The 22,667-nt window shown below is 37.0% G+C and overlaps 1 protein-coding gene across 1 annotated transcript in view; it reads left to right on the top strand.

Moving 5' to 3' along the window:
- LOC123245854 (calcium-activated chloride channel regulator 1-like) overlaps positions 1-22,040 on the top strand; it is a 47,506-nt gene extending 25,466 nt beyond the window's left edge. Inside the window, exons 8-15 of the mRNA XM_044674847.1 lie at positions 833-1,035; positions 4,299-4,476; positions 6,349-6,449; positions 8,577-8,801; positions 12,316-12,586; positions 13,520-13,690; positions 17,245-17,481; positions 21,673-22,040. Of these exons, the coding sequence (XP_044530782.1) occupies positions 833-1,035; positions 4,299-4,476; positions 6,349-6,449; positions 8,577-8,801; positions 12,316-12,586; positions 13,520-13,690; positions 17,245-17,481; positions 21,673-22,040 (1,754 nt within the window). The remainder of the gene's footprint in view (positions 1-832; positions 1,036-4,298; positions 4,477-6,348; positions 6,450-8,576; positions 8,802-12,315; positions 12,587-13,519; positions 13,691-17,244; positions 17,482-21,672) is intronic.
- The last annotated feature ends 627 nt before the right edge of the window (positions 22,041-22,667 follow it).

Below are 22,667 nucleotides of genomic sequence, written 5' to 3'. Positions count from 1 at the left end.
TTTCTCAAATCCAGGAGTATCATCACATTATTGTACCTTGCTGATCAGCCACAATTCAATATGGATACTAGGGAAGCATCATCCATACTTGGGGAGCCCTTATTATGTATCCTTGCTGTGTCCAGGCAAAGTAAACCTCCTCCTTTGTTAAATGTTCAATGATTTGATAGTGCCTCATTGCATCCCAATAACTGCCTGAAGTAAGAGGGTGAGGCATAAGTTCTACTCCTCTGATATTCCCCAAATTAACCCATTTTTCCTTTGCATAAACTTTGTATATATTTTCATATGAACATATTATCTCCTCTGGTAGCTAAGTACTATGGTGAGGAGAGCATGATCCTAGAGTTGGCAAGAATTGGGTTCAGATGTAGCCTCAGACACTTAATAGATAGATGATCTTGGGGAAGTCACTTCTCTCTTTCCTCAGTTTCCTCAACTGTGAAACGGGGATAATAATAGCACCTGTCTCCTAAGATTGTTGTAAGGGTCAAATGAGATAATACTTGTAATACTATTAGCACAGTGCCTATAACTTAGTGGGCACTTAAAAAAATCTTTATTTTCTCCTTCTCTGAATCCCTCCATAGTAGAATATAAACTCTTTGGGAGCAAGAACTGTTTTGTTTTTGTAATAGTTTCTATCACCTATGCCTAGCTAATGTTTAGCACATAGTAGGCACTTAATAAAAGTTCACTGGCTCTTGACATTGTTGGCATTTAATAAATATTTGTTGATTCATTGATTTCTGGCCCTAGTGGTTATAAACCAAAAGAAGTTTCAACACATTCTTTTTTTTTTAAACCCAGGATGCCCGACTCCCTAATCTAGTTGAGACAGCTAAAGTGTACCTAATTCAAATTGTTGAAAAGGGATCTTGGGTTGGGATGGTCACATTTGACAATGTTGCTGAGATCCAAAATAATTTAACACAAATAATCCATGAAAATGCAACCCAGGAAATCATCAGGAATCTGCCTAAAAACGCTGCTGGTGGAACTTCAATCTGTGGGGGACTCAAAGCAGGATTCCAGGTAAAAGAGACTCAAAAATGTTTTGTCCAGATATAATTTTCCATTTGTTGTAATGCGTACTGTCTAATTATCTTTGAACTAGGGTATTTCTCCTTGGATATAGAATTTAGAAATACTGGGACTTGGTCAGCATAGGTCACTTGTGAGGGAAAGAATCTTTTCTTTCCTTTCCTACAAAGCTGGGCCATCTCTAGGTATTGTTTTGAGATCATAGATCTAGACATCTAAGGGACCCAAATGAGGTCTTCTCATTCAACCCCTCATTTTGAAGACATGGAAACTGAAGCCCAAAAGAGCTCAAGTGATATAGACTCCATCACCAAGCTACTCAGAAGCAGAAATAAGATTAAAACCCTGGTCTTCCTGACTCCAAGTTCAACACTCTATGCATGCACTCACTCACTAGGTCACACTTCCCTTCAAGTTGTGAGTTGTTCTCTCCATGTCTTCTGGATATTACAAATTCCTTCTGTAGGAGTGAACTAGACCAGAAAGAATGATCAATTCAGTGACCATTTGTGCTATGGTGGAAAGAGCAGTTGCCTTAAAGCAGTGATTCCCAAAGTGGGTGCCACCACCCCCTGGTGGGTGCTGCAGCAATCCAGAGGGGCAGTGATGGCTACAGGTGCATTTATCTTTCCTATTAATTGCTATTAAAATTTTTTAAATTAATTTCCAGGGGGCTAAGTAATATTTTTTCTGGAAAGGGGGCGGTAGGCAAAAAAAGTTTGGGAACCACTGCCTTAGAGTTAAAAGCACTGGACTTGAGCCCTCTTGGAATACTAGCTATGTAACCAGAGACAAAATCACTTAGACTCTCTAGGCTTCATTCATTAAAAAGATATGACAATGGATGTACCATCTTGGGATGAGGAGAACCTCTTGCAAACCTCTACAGCAGAAGTGTCAAAAATGTGCATTGCTACCCATAACACTCTAGAATGTGACAGAACCAGATTTAAATGTAACAGGGAAATTAATAACAAAATAAAAGTGGAATAGAACATAGATCATGTTAATACGTGGTTTCTTAAGTCCCTAGGCAGCCTGCAGGAATCCTTATGTGCAGATTAGCAATTCTTGTTTCTATTTGACTTTAATGCCACTGCTCTAAAGTACAATGTAAATATGAGTTATTATTGTTGTTACCACTTCCTGAAACATAAATATCTGGGTTGGGGTGGGTCAAGATGTTGGCTTGAGAAGTTTATAATATTTCTATATAATAAGACACAAGGTTACCATATCTCAAACCAAACTTACTTCAGTTGGAGGAAAGATTAGTGGACATCTGAATATTCTAAGCTATCACTGTAGGAAATCAAACATACTCTAGTAAATATCTACTATAGTCTTAAAGAGCTTCAGAATAGAAGATTCTACAACTTCAGTGACATCAGTTCAGTTTTATTGCTACATGGAACTTATCTAATCATATTAAAATGAACAAATGAATGAACAAAAAATTTTAAATTTTAAAAATTAATTTTAAAAAAATTAAAAATTATTACACTTACTATGTGCCAAGCACTGTATTAAGCACTAGAAATATAAAACCAAAAGCCAGCCAGTAGTCCTCACCCTCAAGGAACTTACAGATGAGTCCCAATCAGTGTGAATCCCCTTAAAAAAATCACATGTATTTGAATTGACACTATTTGAAGTTAGATATATGAAATATGCAAAATATGATGTTTGGTCGGAACCAAAGGGAAAAGCATTGGTTTGTAATGGAAGCCCAATGGAAATACATTGTGTGAATTCAAATAATATAACCACTTCACAAGATTCATTATTTATACTAATCAGGACAAACTATACATTCTAATATGGAAGAAAAAATGTAAAGAGGAATAGTGGCCAGGAAATGGCGCTGTGGTTTGGAAAGTCATAGAGATGGTGAGTGGAGCCAAAAAGGAATAGATCGATTTATCTTTGCCAATAGTAATGATGGTATTGACTTGTTCTAGTTCTAGAATTGGAAAATAGGGGTGGGAGTGGAGGAGGGGTTATAATGAGGGGAATGTTGACAGCAGCAAGGTGGCTAATGAGGAAATAGCTGGAGTCACTTTTCAGTTTCCTGCTATATGCCAGGCATGGTGCTGGATACTGGTAGCACAAATAAGGAATATTTTGAGTTAGTCTATCCTGAAATTGTGAGCCAAGAAAGACATTCCTTGATCAAGACAATGGATCCCCAAGAAGAACATTCCAGAGATGGAAGGATCAAATCTTCCAAAGCATAATTTCTTGTTCTTGAGGTAAGATGACAAGCAAGGGAACTGGCCAGAGAGAAAAGGGAGGCATGACTGGAGTCAGCCTAGCCCAGTGGATTATTTGAGACATACCAATCAGAGAATTAATAAATAACAGATTTAATGTGATGCTGATTTGATCAATCAATTCAACAAGATTACAAATGTTAAAAAAAAATACAGGAAACTAGAGGGGAAAAGCAATAAAGAATATTTCTTATGACAAGTTTGAGGCTTTTTCCTAAAATAAGTCAAGAGAAACATTTCCTTTTATTATAGAGTTTACCTGACAGCATATGACTGGGGTTAGAAAAGCCCTGAGAAATCATCTAGTCCAAATTGCTTCTTTTTAGGAAGTAATTGACACTCAAACTCAGGTTTCAAATCTATTGCTATTTCTACTGTCTCATGGAAGATGGATTTTAGAATGTCACATAGCAGAGATGGTGTAACTAAGCAGGAACCAGGCAGATTCTGGCCATGGTTTTCCCCATTACTGCCCACTCTGTCACTTCAATGGTCCTGCTTCCCCATCACCTCCCAGAATTGCTGATTTCCTAGACAAAATGATAGCATCCCAAATTCCCTACAATTTGCTACCTTCTGCTGCCATCCCAGGATTCAGAAATTCATCGAGGGCTTTCCCTTCCCAAACTTAAATGGTGTCCTTGTTTCTTTCATGGGAGTACGGCTGGGGGCTTAGAGGGACAAAAGATGATTTAAACATGATAGCTATGGTATCTATCGGCAGATTTGCACACCTCCTACTAATATGGACAATGGAAATTAACCTAGAATGGCAGGTTGGCAAAATGCCTCATCATGGAGAGAGAAGGGAAGGAATGAGCATCTATTAAGTGCCTACTATATGCCAAGCCCTCTGCTAAGTGCTTTACAAATATCTCATTTGATGCTGGTGTCTAGAACCAACCTGGGCAATGATTTTATGTTGCTCCAACTTGGTCAGGCTCAGAGTTCCGTAACTAATTCCTGGTGTTTCACTTTCAGGTAATTACCCAAAGTAACAGAAGTACTTTTGGTTCTGAAATAGTTTTACTAACAGATGGAGAAGACTATGACATAAGCACTTGTTTTAATGAGGTCAAAGAAAGTGGAGCCGTGATTCACACTGTTGCTTTGGGACCAGATGCTGCCCAAGAGCTGGAGCAGCTGTCAATTATGACAGGTAGAACATATCCGGGGAATACCTTTTTTTGATAGGAAGTGAACCAAGAACCTGGAAAGTTCATTGGCAAATAAAATAAACTTGTCAGTATTTCTCTTACAAATGGCCCACAATAATAAATAGAGCTTTTAGTAAAATGCTAATATTTTGATGTATGTTATATTTGCTCATTTCCTAAGGCTATTTAAGTGTGGGCACAATGTATAAGTTTTTAAAGAAGTAAAATTAATGTACTACTAAGTATAATGTTATATCCACAACCTTCATTTTCTTTTGACCATATTCTTCCTTATCCTAGTTCATTTTATTTCTGTACTCCTCTTTTAGAATACTCACTAAATGTAGTGATGTCATCCTTTTAGCCAGATAAGAAAAATCAAGCCTTTCTTAATCTTCAACTTCCTTCATGTTTCAGCATTTGGTCCTGTTCACTAATCCCTTCTTAAAATAATCTCCTTTCTTGTTTTTCTTTTCTTTTTTTTTTTTTTTTTTTTTTTTTTAGTTTTACCTTCCATCTTAGAATCAATACTGTGTATTGGTTCCAAGACAGAAAGTGCTGTAAGGGCTAGGAAATGGCACATAACTAGGAAGTGTCTGAGGTTAGATCTGAACTCAAGTCCACCTGTCTCTAGACTTGGATCTCCATCCACTTTTTCCATGACATCATACCAACCTGATTCTCCTACATCTTCAACTACTTATTTGCCTTCCTCATTGATGCTTCTCTTCTTTCTTTTCTTTGTGGTCCTCTCTTCTTCTTCTTTCCCTGTACCTCTTTCTTCCTCTTTCTTCTGCCTTCTAGATTTGGGGTCACTGTAGGGATTGCATCTGACACAGTGATTCTTGAAAATCCCTTAAGATTCTAGAGGGTTGGTTCAGAATTCCTGTACTTCACACAGCAAGACATGTCTTGACTTTTTCAGCAGATCTACAAGGAACTGTACCACTGCAAACTCACTATGTGCCTTGGATCCCAGGACTATAACCCTGTGTGAAGGCTAAAAAACATCTTGCCTCTCTCTGACCTCCATAAACCTATCCTTTTTTTCCCTGAATCCTCTGTCTCCCTCATACCCCTGTTTGTTTTTCACAATTAAATGTTTCCTTCAATTTACAAAAATAAACAACTAAACATATTGCTGTGGGAAAACCAAATATTGTTTCTTAGAGAAAATGAAATATTCTAAGGTAGCTAGCTGGGTAGGTATTGGACCTAGAGTCAGGATGACCTAAGTTCAAATCCAGTTTCAGATACTTACTAACTATGAACCTGGGCAAGACATTTATTATCCGTTTGCCTCAGTTTCCTTACCTACAAAAGGGGAATAATAATAGTGCAGGTATCCTATCTGCATCTCAGGGGGATAGGGGAATGGTTACTCTCATGATCTGGAGAAACCACATAAAATTCTTTAGCCCTCTCTTTGTACCAGAGAAGTCTGATTTTTTTTCCTTTACAATAAGGTATTTACAGTACCTTATTGTAAAATTTGGGTTAAGTATGCATTTCTGAATTTCTAAACTTTTTCTATGTTGTCTTCTAGCCTTTGCTACTATCAGCATCTTCTGTAAAACTCCCCCCAAATTCCCATTTAATTTATTTAATTTTAAAATGCTACGCAGTAAATGTTCCATAAATGTGAGTAATTATTGTTATCCCACTTTGGTCTCTTGACCTATGATATAGCAAAACTGCAATGGAGAAAATCTCAATGTGGAAGGGGTACCTATAGTTACTTCTGAGGATTGTTGTAAGGATAAACTAAGATAATATTTGTAAAGTACTTTTTCAAACTTTAAAGCACTATGTAAATATTTATTATTATTATTATTATTACTATTACTATTACTAACGAGACAATTCCATTTCAGGAGGCTATAGAGTCACTCCCACAGCAAACATGAATGACTTCATTGATGCTTTCAGCAGAATTAAATCCAGAAGTGGTAACCTCTTTCAACAAGCTATTCAGGTTTGATTTTCAAGGAAATTCTTTGCTTTTTCACAATTCTAATAATTCATCATAAGAAATTTTTTAAGTGCTTTGACTATATATTTTAGATTTGAGGAAAGAAAGTCTTGACCAAATGTTTTACATGTTATTATCATATTTGCTGTTGAATATAAATTTTTTAATTAAATCTGTGGTTTCATTGGTGTAAGGAAGGTGGGATCATGAAATTACTGTAGGTACAGATTAACTCTTGCCCACAATTTATAGCTCTAGAACAGGTTCCCAAATTTTTTTGGCCTACCACCCCCTTTCCAGAAAAAAATATTACTTAGCCCCCTGGAAATTAATTTTTTAAAAATTTTAATAGCAATTAATAGAAAAGATAAATGCACTTGTGGCCATCACCACCTCCCTGGATTGCTGAAGCACCCACCAGGGGGCGGTGGCACCCACTTTGAGAATCACTGCTCTAGAAGAACTGCTTAGAGCATTGGGAGAGGTTAAGGGTTTTCCCAGGGCCACAAAACTGGTATGTGTCAGAAGCAGGACATAAACCCAAGACTTCTTGATTCTGAGGTAGACTTTTTTTACCTCTTTACCATGGTTGTTCCTCCTTTGGCAGTATATAATGCAAAGTATACACAACTTAGGGGCAGTCACCCCTCATGATTCTAGGTTGCCCTGGGGAATTGGGGTATCTCTTTTACTTACATAGGACCAAGTCCCCATTGGTTGTGTTCCTCCTACATAAGAGGTCTAGCAACCAGCAACCCCAGTTTCATTCAGTCATTTAACACAGGAGAGCAGTACAAAGGGATATTTACTTCACAGTAAGATAATAATTGTAAAACGCTTAGCCTAGTGACTCATATTAAGTACTATATAAATGTCAGTTATTATTATAATCCCACTTTGGTCACTTGATGGAGGAGGGGAAGAGAAGATGAGGCTCATAACTTACTCATAACTCAGTTTCTTCATGGTATTTGTCCTACCAAGTTCACACTCAAAGGTGGGCTGTAGTTATTATGAACTCTTGTTTCTCAAGGCATTGCTGATGGGCTAGTTGTAACACTCAGCCTATATATTTCTGAACTCTCAGAGCCCTGTGCCTTGTGTTCCTTTCTCAATCTGGAGAATCTACTCCCAGCATGCAGAACAGGAAAGATCTAATGGCCAAAGGCCAAAGGTCCAGGACCACTGAAAAGACAGGGATATATTAAATGACCAAGGGGAAGGTAGGGGAGGTTCCCACAGCTTTTCCCCCCTTCAGTTTGGTTAAAGGAGTCACCTTAATCCCTCAGAGGTGAATTTTGAAAAAGCTACAGTCTATGTTAACTCAGGTATTTTTGAAGATGTTGACATTTCTAGCTACAGAACCAATGGGAAAAGACTCCTGTCACCCATGTGGTAGGCCAACCAGAAACAAGTGCCAAATATCCATCCATGTTACATCCAGTCTTTACAGTTCTATGAAGCAGTTCCCCAGTGTTCTCCATGTAACATCTTAATAAACCAATGGGGTCTACTGATGGACAAGACTTCCATTATAATAAAAATATTTTCTTCCTTGGAAGACCTACTCTAATGTCACATTGTGGCATGGAGGTGATCCTGGCTTTGCAAAGGATCATAAGCCCAGAGATATTTGGGTCAGAGCACAACAATTGTGTATATCTATTGCCTGAGGATGAGGCTAGATAAATTTATAGAGAGTTAGAACCAGGAGGTTGACTACAAGAAAGTTGTAATGAGATGAGTTTGGGTCAGAACAACTCACTAAGATAGTCTTCTAAGTGGTAGAAGGGCTATGATTTGTGTTAGTGAAGATAAAACACAAATCCTTGAAGAATTTAGCAAAGGCTTATTATTATCAATATCATTATTGATCATAATTTTCACTCATTTAATCCTTTGCAATTTACAAAGGGTTTTACTAGACATCTCATGTAATCCTGATCTCACAACTTATCAATATTTAGCGATATCATTTATGCTCTGAAATAACAAAAAGTGTTCAAAATATTTATACTAGGTATGGTACTTTTGAATCCTAAAATGGAATTTTAAAAATTACCTTGAATAACTAAATATTAAAATTTTATTAACATCAACCATTCCTTTTTTTGTTCATTTGTGTAAAAGCTTGAAAGCAAAGGCTTATCCCTTAAACCCAAGGAGTGGATGAATGGCACAGTAATTGTGGATAGCACCGTTGGAAATGATACTTTCTTTGTTATCACATGGACACATAACATTCCCAAAATCTGTCTTCAAGACCCCAAAGGAAAGGAATATCACAATGCAGATTTTTCAACTGATAAAGATAACAGTAAGGCTGCTCGTCTCCAAATACCAGATCCTGCAGAGGTACAGATTCTAAGACTTCTCTAACTTCCTAAATATTTCCTTATTTTCCCCAAACTAAAAAAATAAAGGGAAAGGCATAAATGAATTAAGTGATGAATGAAGAAATAATTTGCTGATCTTGTACAAAGAACTCCACTAAGTAATGGGGATGCAAATAGGAAGCCAAAAACTTCCTTTTGCTAAGAAGTCCACATTCTAATGGAGGAGACAACACAAAGAAGGGGTTTCAGATGAAAATCAGAGGTACATTTAGGGGGCAGCTGCAAAGTCAATGGGCAGGCATCTTCTATAATGCCATTTCCACTGATAAAACTATTGATTTTTGGTGTTGACTTATTTGACTGTGCCCCAAAGCCTTTTTTTTTATTTTAAACCCTTAACTTCTGTGTATTGACTTATAGGTGGAAGAGTGGTAAGGGTAGGCAATGGCGGTCAAGTGACTTGCCCAGGGTCACACAGCTGGGAAGTGTCTGAGGCCGGATTTGAACCTAGGACCTCCCATCTCTAGGCCTGGCTCTCAATCCACTGAGCTACCCAGCTGCCCCCCCAAAGCCTTTTGAGTAGAGAATAATCTACCCCTCAGTCTTCAGTAGCTTTGACTTCAAGTTGAGTCAATGAATGATAAACTGAAATATAATCTTTTGAAAACTAGCTTTTCTTGTGGACAAGTTAGAGACAGATTATATTACAGGTGGGGTGACTCAGAACTGCAGGAATGTCTGGGCCCAAATGGTGAAGCCCAATAGGGATAAAGTTGCTGTAGGTATTGGGTTTTGTATTGCTTAGATCAGGGGTGGGCAACCTTTTTGGCCGTGAGAGCCATAAACGCCACATTTTTAAAAATGTAATTTCGTGAGAGCCGTGCAGTGCTCACAGTGCCGCTCCTGTAACAGAGCCTGAAAAAAAATGGACTTTATGGCTCCTGCAGAAATATCTGGCCCTCAAAAGAGCCAGATATGGCTCGAGAGCCATACATTGCAGACCCCTGGCTTAGATCCTTGATCAATGATAGGCTGATTATCACCCTGATCAATGATATGAATGAAGGTCTAGAAGGTATCCCTGTCAAAGCTCTAAAGGATAACTGTTGTGTTGGATAACAGTTAATCTAAATTATTTCAGTAGGCTAGAATGATGGGCCAAATATATTTAATATATTTTGGAGGTTTTGTTTGTTTGTTTGTTTGTTTGTTTGTTTGTTTGTTTGTTTTTGTCTAGACTATGATCTCATCAGTGTGGAGAACTCCTGGTGTGAGAACTTTCTCCACTGATGCAGATAAGCAGCTTATCCTGTGATAGTCACCTGGGGCACTAAGGCTTGCCCACAGGCATGCATCCAGCCTATGTCTGAGGCAGGACTTTGGCTTCTAAGTCAGCCCTCTGCACACTACACCACACTTCCTCTGACATTAAAGTTAAGAGAGATGAATGGTAAAATTCATTACCGCACCAAGTTTAAAAAATCAACTTCACAGGTACAAATAAAGAAGACATAACTGGCTGACAGCTTATATGAAAAATACACTGAAGTTTTAGTAAAAAATGAACTAAATATGAATCATCAGTGTCATGTGGTGACCTCCCCAAAGCCAATGCAATACTAGGTTTTGTTGGAGAGTGAGACAGTGGGGTCTGGAATATAGGAAATGATGGTTCTGCTATTCTTTGCCTTGGAATAGAAGTGGACTTTAGCAATGAGGTAGCACAAGAGCTAGAGCTATGGACCTTGAGTCAGGAAGACATGAGTTCAAATACAGTCTCAGACACTTACTAGCTGTGTGACCCTAGACAAGTCACTTAAATGCTATCTGTCTATGTTTCCTCCTCTATAAAATAGAGATAATAATAATAGTACATACCTCACAAATTTGTATTGTGATTACTAAATGAGATGTTTGCAAAGCACTTAGCACAGTGCTTGGCACATAGTGGACACTTAATAAATAATTTTCTTGCCTTCCTTTCTTCTCTTCTTTCCTTCCTGCTTTCTTTTCTTCTTTTCTTCCTCCCTTCCTTTCTTCCTCCATTGTCCTTTCTTTTCTTCCTTCCTTCCTCCCTCCATCCCTCCTTTCTTTCCTTCCTTCTATGACAGTGGGAGAATTGGATATACTTCTAGACACCCCAGTCCAGAAAAGACATTTACAAGTCACAATCTTGTGCAGAGGAGAAAGGGCCAGAGAATCTGTCATGCGAGAATTAATGGTAGAAACTACTGATATTTAATTTAATGAAGAGGAAATTTTTGTCAGGTGGGGGAAAAGGAAGGAGAAGAATAATGGCAGTCTTCAAGTATTTGAAGACATGTCATGTGGCAGAAGGATTCGGTTTGTTTTATTTGTCCCCTTAAAGGCAGAACTAAGAGTACTGAGAAGTTGCAGAGAAAGATACTGAAGAAAGAACTTTCTAATTTTGAGACTTGCTCAGCAATGGATTGAGCTACCCTGGGAGGGAGTGGCTACCCTCTCAATGGAAGTTCTCAGTCAAAGACTGAATGACTCTTGCTTAGGATATTGTAGAGGGGATCTTTGTTCAGGTGAAGGTTGGAGAGATGAGTAGACTATTAGGTCTCTCCCAATTCAAATTCTCTGATTATCTTTATAAAAGTCCATATATAACCTATGGCTCAGGGTTCTCCAAACACTTTGGGCCCATATGAACTAGGTTAGTCTAGGAACTAACCTAGAACTAGGAGTCTGATTCTTTTTGCTATTGTGCCCCCTCCCTACACAGAGTTCATTTAAAAAATAGGTCTAGCTCATGTCTTGGTTTTCTTACATGTAGGAACCAGGGTCTCTACCTCTTGCCTAGGTACCCAGTGTATGATATGGCCACTGGGGATGATGGACATTTTTTTTGTGATTTGAAATTTTTTATTTAATTAATTAATTTAGAATATTTTTCCATGGTTACAGGATTCACGTTCTTTCCCTCCCTTCTTCCAACTCCCTCCCAAAGCCAACAAGTAATTCCATTGGGTTTTACATGTGTCATTTACCAAGACCTATTTCCATATGATTAATATTTGCATTAGGGTAATCGCTTAGAGTCTATATCCCCAATCACATCCCCATCTACTCATATGATCAAACAGTTGTTTTTCTTCTGTGTTTCTACTCCCACAGTTCTTTCTCTGGATTTGAATAGTGTTCTTTCTCATAAGTCCCTCAGAATTGTCCCAGATCATTTCATTGCTGCTAGTACAAAAGTCCATTACAGAGGAAAGAGGAGGGAGTCCTGGATAGAAAGAGAACAAGAAAGCAGAACAAGAAACTTTCTTTTACAAGCCACTATGAGGAGGATGGTTTTCCCCTGCATCCTTCTCACCAGGAAACTAAAGAACTCTTCAAATTGGTCAAGAAATGCATTGATCCAGCCCTCTGTCATAGGTCATGTAGAAATGATGAATAGTTCTCAAACTGCCAAATGCATCTAGCCAAAAGGGGGCAAAAAGGAAGGACAAAGAATATTCAAAATTTTTAAATGAATGTATGGAACATCTCATTTTGACTTTCAGACAGGAAATTGGATTTACAAACTTCGAAATGAAAATGGCTCCCCTGAAAATGTAACACTGACCGTGACCACTCGAGCAAAAAGTCCTGTTGTCCTCCCTGTGATTGCGACTGTGCACGTAAACCAAAGTACAGGCCATTTTCCTAGTCCAATGACTATTTATGCTCAAGTTAGTCAAGGATTTTTGCCTGTTCTTGGAGTAGATGTGATGGCCATTATAGAAACAGAAAGTGGATTGCAAGAGACCTTAGAGCTGTGGGACAATGGAGCAGGTAACAGGAATCCTGGATAAACTTCTAAAAATTATGGCTATTAATTGCTACTGTGTAAATCTGTGGTATGGTAGAAAAAAAAGATTGGGTCAGGAGACCTGGATTCTAGCCACAGCTTGGCCACTGACTCACTGTGTGATGTTGAGAAGGCTCCTAAACATCTTTGAGATTCAGATTCCTCATCTGTAAAATAGTTTGAACTGTGAGATCACTAACTTCCATTGCTGAAGTTCTAACCCTTGATTTTATTTTTTTAATAATTCTTTGAAATTTTTCCTATTAGAGCTAGACTAGACTTGGAACCAGACAAATACATTAAAAAAATTTGCCACCTATCTTGGAATTGAAACTAAGTATTGATTCCTAGACAGAAAAATAGTAAAGACTAAGCAATTGAGATGAAATGACTTACCCAGGATCATACAGCCAGGAATTTCTGAGGTCAAATTTGGACCATAAATGCATTTTTGAAAATCTAATGAACTGATATTTCTTCAAAGAACTTCAAATTGAAATTTTTTTTTATCTTAATTGAGAGGGAGAATGGAATTGTGGGTAGTGAACTGGTCTTATATCAGAGTGGAAATAAGTTTAAATATTGCTTCTGATTCTTGCAAGCTATGTGACTGTGGGCAAACCAGTTCAACTCTCAGTGTCTGTTTTCTCCTTTGTCCAGTGGGGATAATAATATCTGTAGCACCTCCCTCAGAGGGGTTGATGTGAAACCCAAATTAGATAATATATGGAAAGAGTTCTGCAAACTTTCCAGTACTCTATAAATGTCAATTATGATTAATTAATAGCCAGGGCTCCTGATAAGGTTTCTACAGGGTCATTAAGACAGAAATTGTGTCTCTCTAGTTTTGACATTACTCCTGCCCACAAACAGTGAGCATTTGCCCTTGGTTTTGATCTTTATATTGCTGTATCTAGGTGCCGATACCATCAAAAATGATGGCATCTACTCAAGATATTTCACAAGCTATCATGAAAATGGCAGATACAGTTTAAAAGTACGGGTACAGGCAAGAAACAAGACAGCCAGATTAAGCATGAGATCACAGCAGAGCCGAGCTATGTACGTGCCAGGCTATGTGGAAGATGGTAAGCAATATATAACCTTGTCCTCCTTTAAACTTCTGCCCCTTCTGCCCTGCTAATCTCCCTGCAGGGCCTTGGTTCAAATTCTAAACCTGTACAGTTACAAATTCCTGGTTTGAATCAAGGCCCCATTGCTTGCTACCTGAGTCCTTCTTTTTTTGGGAGGGGGTGCTTAATAAATGTTTATTGATTGATAAATTTAAAAGAATAAACATAATATTCATAATAATCATTTTTAAACTCATGATACAAATTTCATTTCTGGTGAAAAAATTGGTTGGCAATAATAACCTTTTTTCATATACTTCATGTTTTTCATATATTTCAAATTTTCACTGAATGCCTTTTTCTTCCTGAGCATCAGTAAGAACACCTGGATATTCTTGGAGAAGGTATTTCACTTCCCCCTGGGTTTCAATTTCTTCATCTGTTTTAAAGTGAAAAGATTGGACTGGATAACCTTGGAGGCCTCTTCCTATCCTAAGTTTGTGGATCAATTCTATACCCTTTATCTGGTTTTGTTTTGGGAAGGGTTTCTTTCTTTTATGAGGTTTTTTTTGGCCTCCAAATTTCAATCCCTGAGCACTTCTAGGTAGTCATAAAACTATACTGATTTCATTCTTTATTCATTTTGTATCATTTCACCTCATTGTTACCCAAAATCCTTTTATTCATCTCCTGTCACATTACTCACACCACCAACATCCAACCTTCTCTGTCTGCAAAAACCTGAAAGTCATCCTCACAATCTCAGCTCAACTCTTAGTTATGTTATAATGTAATATAACATAGTAACAAAATATAATATAATATAACATAACATAACATAATAGTTATAATAGTCTTAGAAAAGAACAAGGACATTGAAATAGTTCTTCTCCCTTTCAGAACTTCTCTGTCTTTCTCTTCTCTCCTCTTTCTCAAAAGAAATATGATTTGCTTATCAAGGCTGATCCCTGTATGAACAATAGTACAACTGTGATTAGTTCTGTGCCCCACATGACGGGATGATAAACTTCAGGAAAAAACAACCTCAAAAGTGAGAAGATAGAAGACAAAGTCACAGTCAAGGATGGTTAGACTGAAGAAATCAGGCATCAAGGTGGCCAATTGGATAGAAGGCTGAACCTCAAGTCAGTCTTTCTGATTTCAAATCTGGCCTCAGACTCTTATTGGCTGTGTAACCCTGGGCAAACTGCTCCACCCTGTTTGCCTCAGTTCCTCATCTGTAAAATGAGCTAGCGAAGGAAATGGAAAACCATTCTAGTATCTTTGTCAAGAAATCCCCAAGAGAAGTCACAACGAGATATGATGGAACAAGAAGCCTGGAGAAAAAGATGAAGAGGGGCTTCTAAGAGTCTTTAAATATTTAACCTAGAGGGTTGCCATGTAGAAGGATCAAATAGAAAATAATATCTGTTAAATGTTTGTAAACAAAACCTTAAAGTACCCTATAAATATTGTTATAGTAAATACAGTTATTATTATTGACATTTTACTGGCTTTTCCTGGCCCTAAAGAGCAAAACTGGGAGCAAGGAAAAGAAATTAACAGAGAGAAGGCTTTGTTTTCTTTCAGAAATAATTTTTTCACAACAAGAACCTTCCAAAGTAGAATTGTCTGCCTCAGGAGAGAGTGGGTTCCCTCTCACTAAAAATCTTCAAAGGGGGAAGGTAGGTGACTCAGTGGATAGAGAGTGAGGCCTGGAGGCAGGAGATGCTAGGTTCAAATCTGGCCTCAGACATTTCCATGCTGTGTGATTGAAAAGGAAGTTGTTCCAATTGCCTTTTAATCCTTTCTATAAACTGCAAATGATTCTTTTATAATAGCTTGATAACGATGATTTATAATAAGAGATAGCTCCCAGTTATTAGTGGGTTAAATAACTGTGTATAAGATAATAATCAGTATGACTATTCAGGAACAATCTTAGATAAAGTGTTCTGTGTCAGTAACTAAAGATTAATTCTCTGTGTACTTTTAACACTCAACTCTCAGAATTTTGTCACAAGGTAGGAGGAAGCTTACCCTTTGGTCTGCTGATGATGTGGTACCTAAAAGGGGAAATCCCCACAGTGGCTGCCCTAATCTAGAAGGGAAAGCTTGAGACATGATCATCCTAGCAATTGACTGTGCTTACACTTATGTTATAGATATCCATGAACTCTAGAACTCAGAGTCTCAGACAATATTGGGGTCTGCAGATCTCTGACTTGTGAGATTTTTTTATACTCCCACAATAAAAGTCAGACTTGCTCAGAAGATTTGCTCCCAGACTTTTCTTTTACATGGCCCTGGGCAAATTACTTAACCCCAATTACCTAGGCCTTACCTCTATTCTGCCTTGGAACCAATGCCTCATAGCATTTCTAAGAAAGAAGGTAAAGGTTTTTTTAATCTTCAAGAAAATACTTGCTGGATATATTGTGAAGGGAATTCTTCAATTCTTCTTCAGTTATCAATTGAATTAGATGACCTCTGAGGTACCATCCAACTGAGACCATGATTCTATGTAAAATAAGATTTTATTTATAAATGTGTGTATACACACATTTTATATATATGTATGGATGTATATGCAATAAATTAGATATAGTTAAAAGAGGACTGGATGATAAAATATGCATTATTATTGATATTATTAATTTTCTTGGATATTGATGATACCACAACACTCCCAGTCACCTTATCTTTGGACCATCTTTGACTTCTCCCTCTCTTTTGTCCCATACCCCATTTCCAATTAGTTATCCAGTCTGATAACTTCTATTTTAGAGAGTTGGGGAGAGAGACAAAAATGGAGAGATAGAAAGGGAGGGGGGACAAGAAAGAAAAAAAGAGGGTGAGGCCGAAAAAAATAAGAGTGGAAAGAGGAGAACAAGAAAGAGAGGGGAGAGGTGAAAGGAGGGGAAGGGGGAAAAGAGATAGAGAATGTATAAATAGTAGAGAGATAACTAAGAATAAAGTGTAAATCAATTGCCAATGTTTTTGAAGATCAGAAGTAAATGTTTGACCAAATGTGGTGGTACACATCTGTAATTCTGACTACTGGGAAGGTAAAAGCTCATTGATCCCTTGAGTTGGGAGTTCTGAGCTATGCTAGGGCTTAAGCCAATTAGCTGTCTTCTCTGTCTCGCACCATGATCGTGAGCCTCCCTGGGAGCTGTGGTCCACCAGGTTCCCTAAGGAGGAGTGAACTGACCGAATCCAAACAGAGTAGGTCCAAAGCTTCCATTCCAATGTGCACTGAGGCCAGACCAATGAGTGGTCCTGAATTTCTAGTTAGGGGCCACGTAGAGTTAGAACCAGTCTCAAAATTCAAAAGAGGAAATACTTACATTCATCATCTTCATCATCTATGTTTTTGATAGATTATGTTTTATATACTGTATTTATATTTTCATATACTATATATTGTATTTATATTTTCATACAATAAATGTGTTTATATAATTAATATAAGATTTTGTAAATTAAAGAATAGGTTTTTTAATTCACAGAAAGGGAAGGAAATTTTCTAGTACTGTATTGAAAAAGAATAACTTTTTTTTTGGAAGGTAAAATTAAACTGAACCCACCAAGACCTGGAGTCAAAAACAATGAAATGGAAGCGAACCTAGAAGATTTCAATAGAATAACCACTGGAGACTCATTTATCATGTCAGGAGTCCCTTCTGAACCCATTCCTGATAAGTTCCCACCGGGTAAAATTACTGACCTTGAGGCTAAGTTCCAAGCAAATCACATTCTTCTCTCATGGACAGCTACTGGGAATGACTTAGATAAAGGGAAAGGTAAGACCGAAGGTTTATTTTAAACATTGCCCAAATAGGATCCCAATGGCTTTCTTGTCACTTGGTCTTTAGTGGCCCAAGGCTAAAACTACTCTACTCTCAACAAAGCTAATAAATAGAATTTACTGAATCCCCTTCTCCCTAAAGCAGGCCTTTTAAAAAATATTATTTTCCCCATTATATGTAAAAATAATTTTAATATTCATTGTTTATTAATATTTCTCTACCTTCCTCCATCTCTGAGATAGTAATTACTCTTATATAGATTTTACATATATAATCATATAAAATATTTTCCCATATTAGTCATTTTGAAGAGAACCTAAACTAAAACAGACCTTTTCAAAATTATTCTGTACTTGAAGAAATTACTATTATGTCAAACAAGGAGAGGCTTGAAATTCATAACCATGAATACGTATCTGGATATTTCTCATTTTCCAGTGTCCTACAATGACAGAGACAATATTGAAGACAAGTATTAGGGGGTCAGGGAAGAGCAGGGAATTAACTTGATATGGTTAGTTCCATAAACCAAGTCAATAAACATAGATGAAATGAGCAGTAATCAGTCAATTAACAAGTATTAATTAAGCACCTACTAGAAATTGCAAAAAAGGAAAAAGTAACTTCTTAACATTTAAAGTTATCCAAAATGGACAGACTGCCGATGATTTCCCTTTCATTTTGAAATCAACAAAAAAAGTCTGGATAACTACTTATTAGGTATATTGTAGAAGGGATTTTTTCCAGGTATGGGTTGGACTAGGTAGATGCATGGGATTCCTTCCAAGTCTGAGACTATGGTTCAATGTCTACTCTCAGATACAAATCATGCAAGGAGGCATAATAGTTTCTCAAAGCACAAAGCAGACAGATTTTGAAAGCTGAAGGGACTTTCAGATAGATCAAGCAATTGACCACCAAACTGGTATTTACTGAAAACAATTATATACTTAACGGTAGTTTGTCTCAGTAGAGAGCTGGCTTCAGAACCCAAAAAACTTGAGTTCAAGGCTCTTCCCTGAGTCAGTTAGTTGTGTGACCCCTCAGTGAGTAAGTCACAACCTCCCAGCATCCATAGGCAACTCTCTGACAGTAGTGGAAAGCTCAAAAAGAAATAAACCATGTAGAAGTATCCCTGTGGGCTGCAGATTGACTTCAGAAACCACATATTAACATTACGCATGTTCTAATGTATTTTTGTGTATTTTGTTAACCACTTCCCAATTACATTTTAATTTGGTTCAGTCCCCACTGGGAATGTTGTGTGTGGGCAGTGATGAGGCCAGCAGATGTCTGTTTGACACTTCTGTCTCAGACAATAAATTGCAGAGACACACTTAGAAGAATTTCCTCCCTGGAAGCTCCCCATCCTGTTGAAATCATAGGTCCAGTCTCTATCTATATTTCATACCTTACATTACATGGGTGTTTGGGGAAAGCAGCTTTAGTTTAGTGTGGTGGTTCCCAAACTTTTTTGGCCTACCACCCGCTTTCTAGAAAAAATATTACTTAGCCACCTGGAAATTAATTTTTTTTAATTTTAATAGCATTTAATAGGAAAGATAAATGCACCTGTGGCCATCACTGCACCTCTGGATTGCTGCAGCACCCGCCAAGGGGCGGTGGCTCCCACTTTGGGAATCACTGGTTTAGTGAAAGAGCACTACATATAGAGACTAGGAGATCTAGGTTTGAGAACTAGTTTGCTATATCTAATATATACATATATGTGTATATATGATATGTATATATGTACATATATACTACTATATTATATATAATTATCATATATCATATTTTAATTTTAGCATGGTATATAGTATATAGTATACAATAACATATTATTAAATTATACATATTATATTCTATATTATAAACTATTTTACTTTTTTCTGTTGTATCCTTATCCTTCATCTGTAAAATAGTATGATGTCAAATGATATGATATTCATAAAGCCTTTATAAGCTGTAAAAAACTATGTAGATGTTCTCAAGTATTATCATCACTATTGGATTTAATGAAATATAAAACCTAGACTCAGTCCTCAAGGAGCTCATAATGAACACACATGAAATGAGTAGAGAATGATTAAGTCCAAGCTGAGTGATACTCCAGAAGCAGATCAGTGTGGCCTGAAATTATCAGAGACAGCTGGAGGCTTTGAAGGATGAGTAGGATCCAGATAGATGGAGTAGATGGAGGGCATTCCTGGCAAAATGGGAGTGGAAAAGCAATTCATAAGAAAGGTAAAGAATGGCTCAATATACCTTATTAGAATAGAAGGTGCTTACTGAGCAATGGCAAATAAAAGAGCCTAGAAAACAAGCAGAAGACTGACAGATTGTAAATCCACTAAATAAATAAATGAGCCCCTCCTTTACAGAAATTAAAAACTTTAAGGATTCTTTGAGAAATAAAATTTTAATAAAAAAAACTTTTAAGATTGAAAAGAAAAGCAATTAAGTTATGTCCCCAGGAAACAAAGGAGTCTATTAACTTGAATTTCAAAGACTATGTAGATTATCAAAAGCTGATAATTTACACACAACTCAGGTGAACAACAAAGTGTTTAAAAATAATTAACACTAATGGAGCTCCCAGAATCCTAGGTTCTCCTACCTCTTCTTTCTCCCTTTTGTTCTACCTCACTTTTCTATCTCCATTCTTATCTCAAACTCCTGACTCCCTATTTCCTTTTCCCATGCTTTTTCTCTGCTTCATTCTCTTTCCATCTGCTACTCTCTCCCTGTCTTTTTGTTTCTCTCTCCCTTCCCAATTGCTTCTCCCCCTTCTCTTTCATACACAGTTTCTTTCCTTTGCTTCCTCCAAATAATTCTTTTTTTTATACTGATCACTATATGGAACCAAAAAAATAATAGTTTTTTTAATCTATTCTTCTAATTGAACAGAATTATACTCCTTGATTTTGATACTAGAAGTGGATGAAAGTTATATTTTCTATTTCTATCTTCAAAAACAATCCTAGATTAAGTTGCTTTTTACATGTATATAAACCTTGATTATTTTCTTAGTTTGGGTTAGAAAAGAAATCTACTATTCCTTTCGTACACCTAAAGAAACTTAATCAATAGATTATTAAAGGTGCTAGCAATCTTAATGAGCAAGGCTACATCTCCCCTTCAAGATTCTAGGGCTACTCTCAGGGCTCAGGATGAATTCTTCTCCAATGCTATTGTCTTAGGGCCCTATTCCAGTGGGTTCTCCCAAATTCCCATTGATAAGAGCTCTAATTTCATTTATCCAATTAACATCAATTACACTTTTTCAAAGGGATATTTACTAAAAAGACATAGCAAGAACAGAAGTTACAAAGAATTTTTCCCTGAAACTTGGGGGCAAGCTCTCTCCCTTAACATTTTGATTTCCCATGTTATATATTATTATATTCTATATTATAAACTAGCTTATTTTTCTCTGTTACATCCTTCATCTGTAAAATAGTATGATGTCAAGTGATATGATATTCATAAAGCTTTTATAAGCTGTAAAAATCTATGTAGATATCCTCAAATGTTATCATCACTATTGGATTTAATGGAATGTAGGACCTAGACTTGGTTCTCAAGGAGCTCGTAATGAGTACACATGAAATGAGTAGAGAATCCTTCACTAGGTAGAAACAACTGTGCTTAGACTATAATTAGCAAAAAAAAAAGATTAAAATAGGAAGAGACAAGATAATAGACTTACTCCCCACCCCTCTCATCCATTCCATGGGTAAGTTAGTACCCACCTGGCTCCATTCTGTTCGCTCCCCAGGAAAGGCCAGAGAAGAGCATCTCTGTCCTTAGGGCCAAGGTCTTTTCCCTAGGTTGTCCTCAAAAACACATTCGGTGGAGTTTGTCTCAAAAGTTTATTTGAATGGGGAAGCTAGTTGGTTCAATGGATAGAGAGCAGAGCCTAGAAAGGGAGGTCCTGGATTCAAATCTGCCCTCAGACATTTACTATCCCTGTGACCCTGGGCAAGTCACTTAACACCAGTTGCCTAGCCCTTACCACTCTTCTGCCTTGGAACTGAGTCTTAGTATTGATTCTAAGATGGAAAGTGAGAATTGTTTTTTTAAGTTTATATGAAGGTTCCTTTAATGCTGCTTGCCAAAGTACTAGAACCACTATTTGTGGTTTTGAGCAATAATAGAAGTACCTGCTTTTTTTTTTTCCAGCTGACCACTATAAAATAAGAATGAGTCAAAATTCCACGATTCTCCGAAACAGTTTTGATAAAGCTACTCCAGTGGACACTTCTGGTCTGAAGCCCAAGGAGGCCAACTCCAAGGAAACATTTAAGTTTAAACCAGAAAATCTGAAAATAGAAAATGGCACCAAAGTCTACATTGCAATCCAGGCTGTGGATGATGCCAATCTCATCTCCGAAGTCTCAAATATAGCACAAGCAGTTAAATTTATCCCTCCTCCGGTACCCAGTACTGAAGCTCCCTGTCCTAATAATAACGGCACTGGCTACAATATTAACCTTGCTACAATAATTTTGGCAGTAGTTGGAACAGTTGCAACTATTAACATATTTTAACCAGGAAAAGATGTCCACCTGAAATTTAATGTTTAATCAATAGCAGTGAAATGTTAAATTTGGAAACTCCCTTTAAATTTAATCTAAATTACATCCTTTTTTGACTTAGTATTTTCCATAGTGTATTCAAAGTGACTGTTTCAATACTGTGTGTTTCTTAATTATTGATATTAACTAATACTGAATCAGATATCTAAATGTCATTCAAAATGAGAACAGTATCTTTCAATAATTTCATTTGCAGTTTTGGGGAAGAAGCATGTTTCCACATGCAATATTTACCTTTGTTTTTAAAATATGTCAAATATAGACCATCTTTATAACAAAGGAAGTAAACAGAACTAATAAAGTCAAATTAATTTAATTACTTAAATAAGTAAAGGAGAACCATACACCTTAAATAATCTTATTGTGCTGGTGGCATTATTTCTGGTATTATTCCTAGTTACTAATGTATAATTCCTATGGTCTATATCAATAACAGGCATACAAGTAGTCTTAGACAAGACTTAACTAATCAAAAATTCAGCTCTAGGCTTGGAAGAAATTACATTGTACATGTCTGTAATCAATCAACTGATAAGCATTTATTAAACATCTACTATGTGCCAGGCACTGTGTGCTAAA

Source organism: Gracilinanus agilis, chromosome 4, assembly GCF_016433145.1.
Source record: "Gracilinanus agilis isolate LMUSP501 chromosome 4, AgileGrace, whole genome shotgun sequence".
In the NCBI taxonomy this organism is placed as follows: domain Eukaryota; kingdom Metazoa; phylum Chordata; class Mammalia; order Didelphimorphia; family Didelphidae; genus Gracilinanus; species Gracilinanus agilis.
The sequence above is the reverse complement of the archived record's forward strand: the minus strand, read 5'-3'. Positions and strand labels throughout refer to the sequence as shown.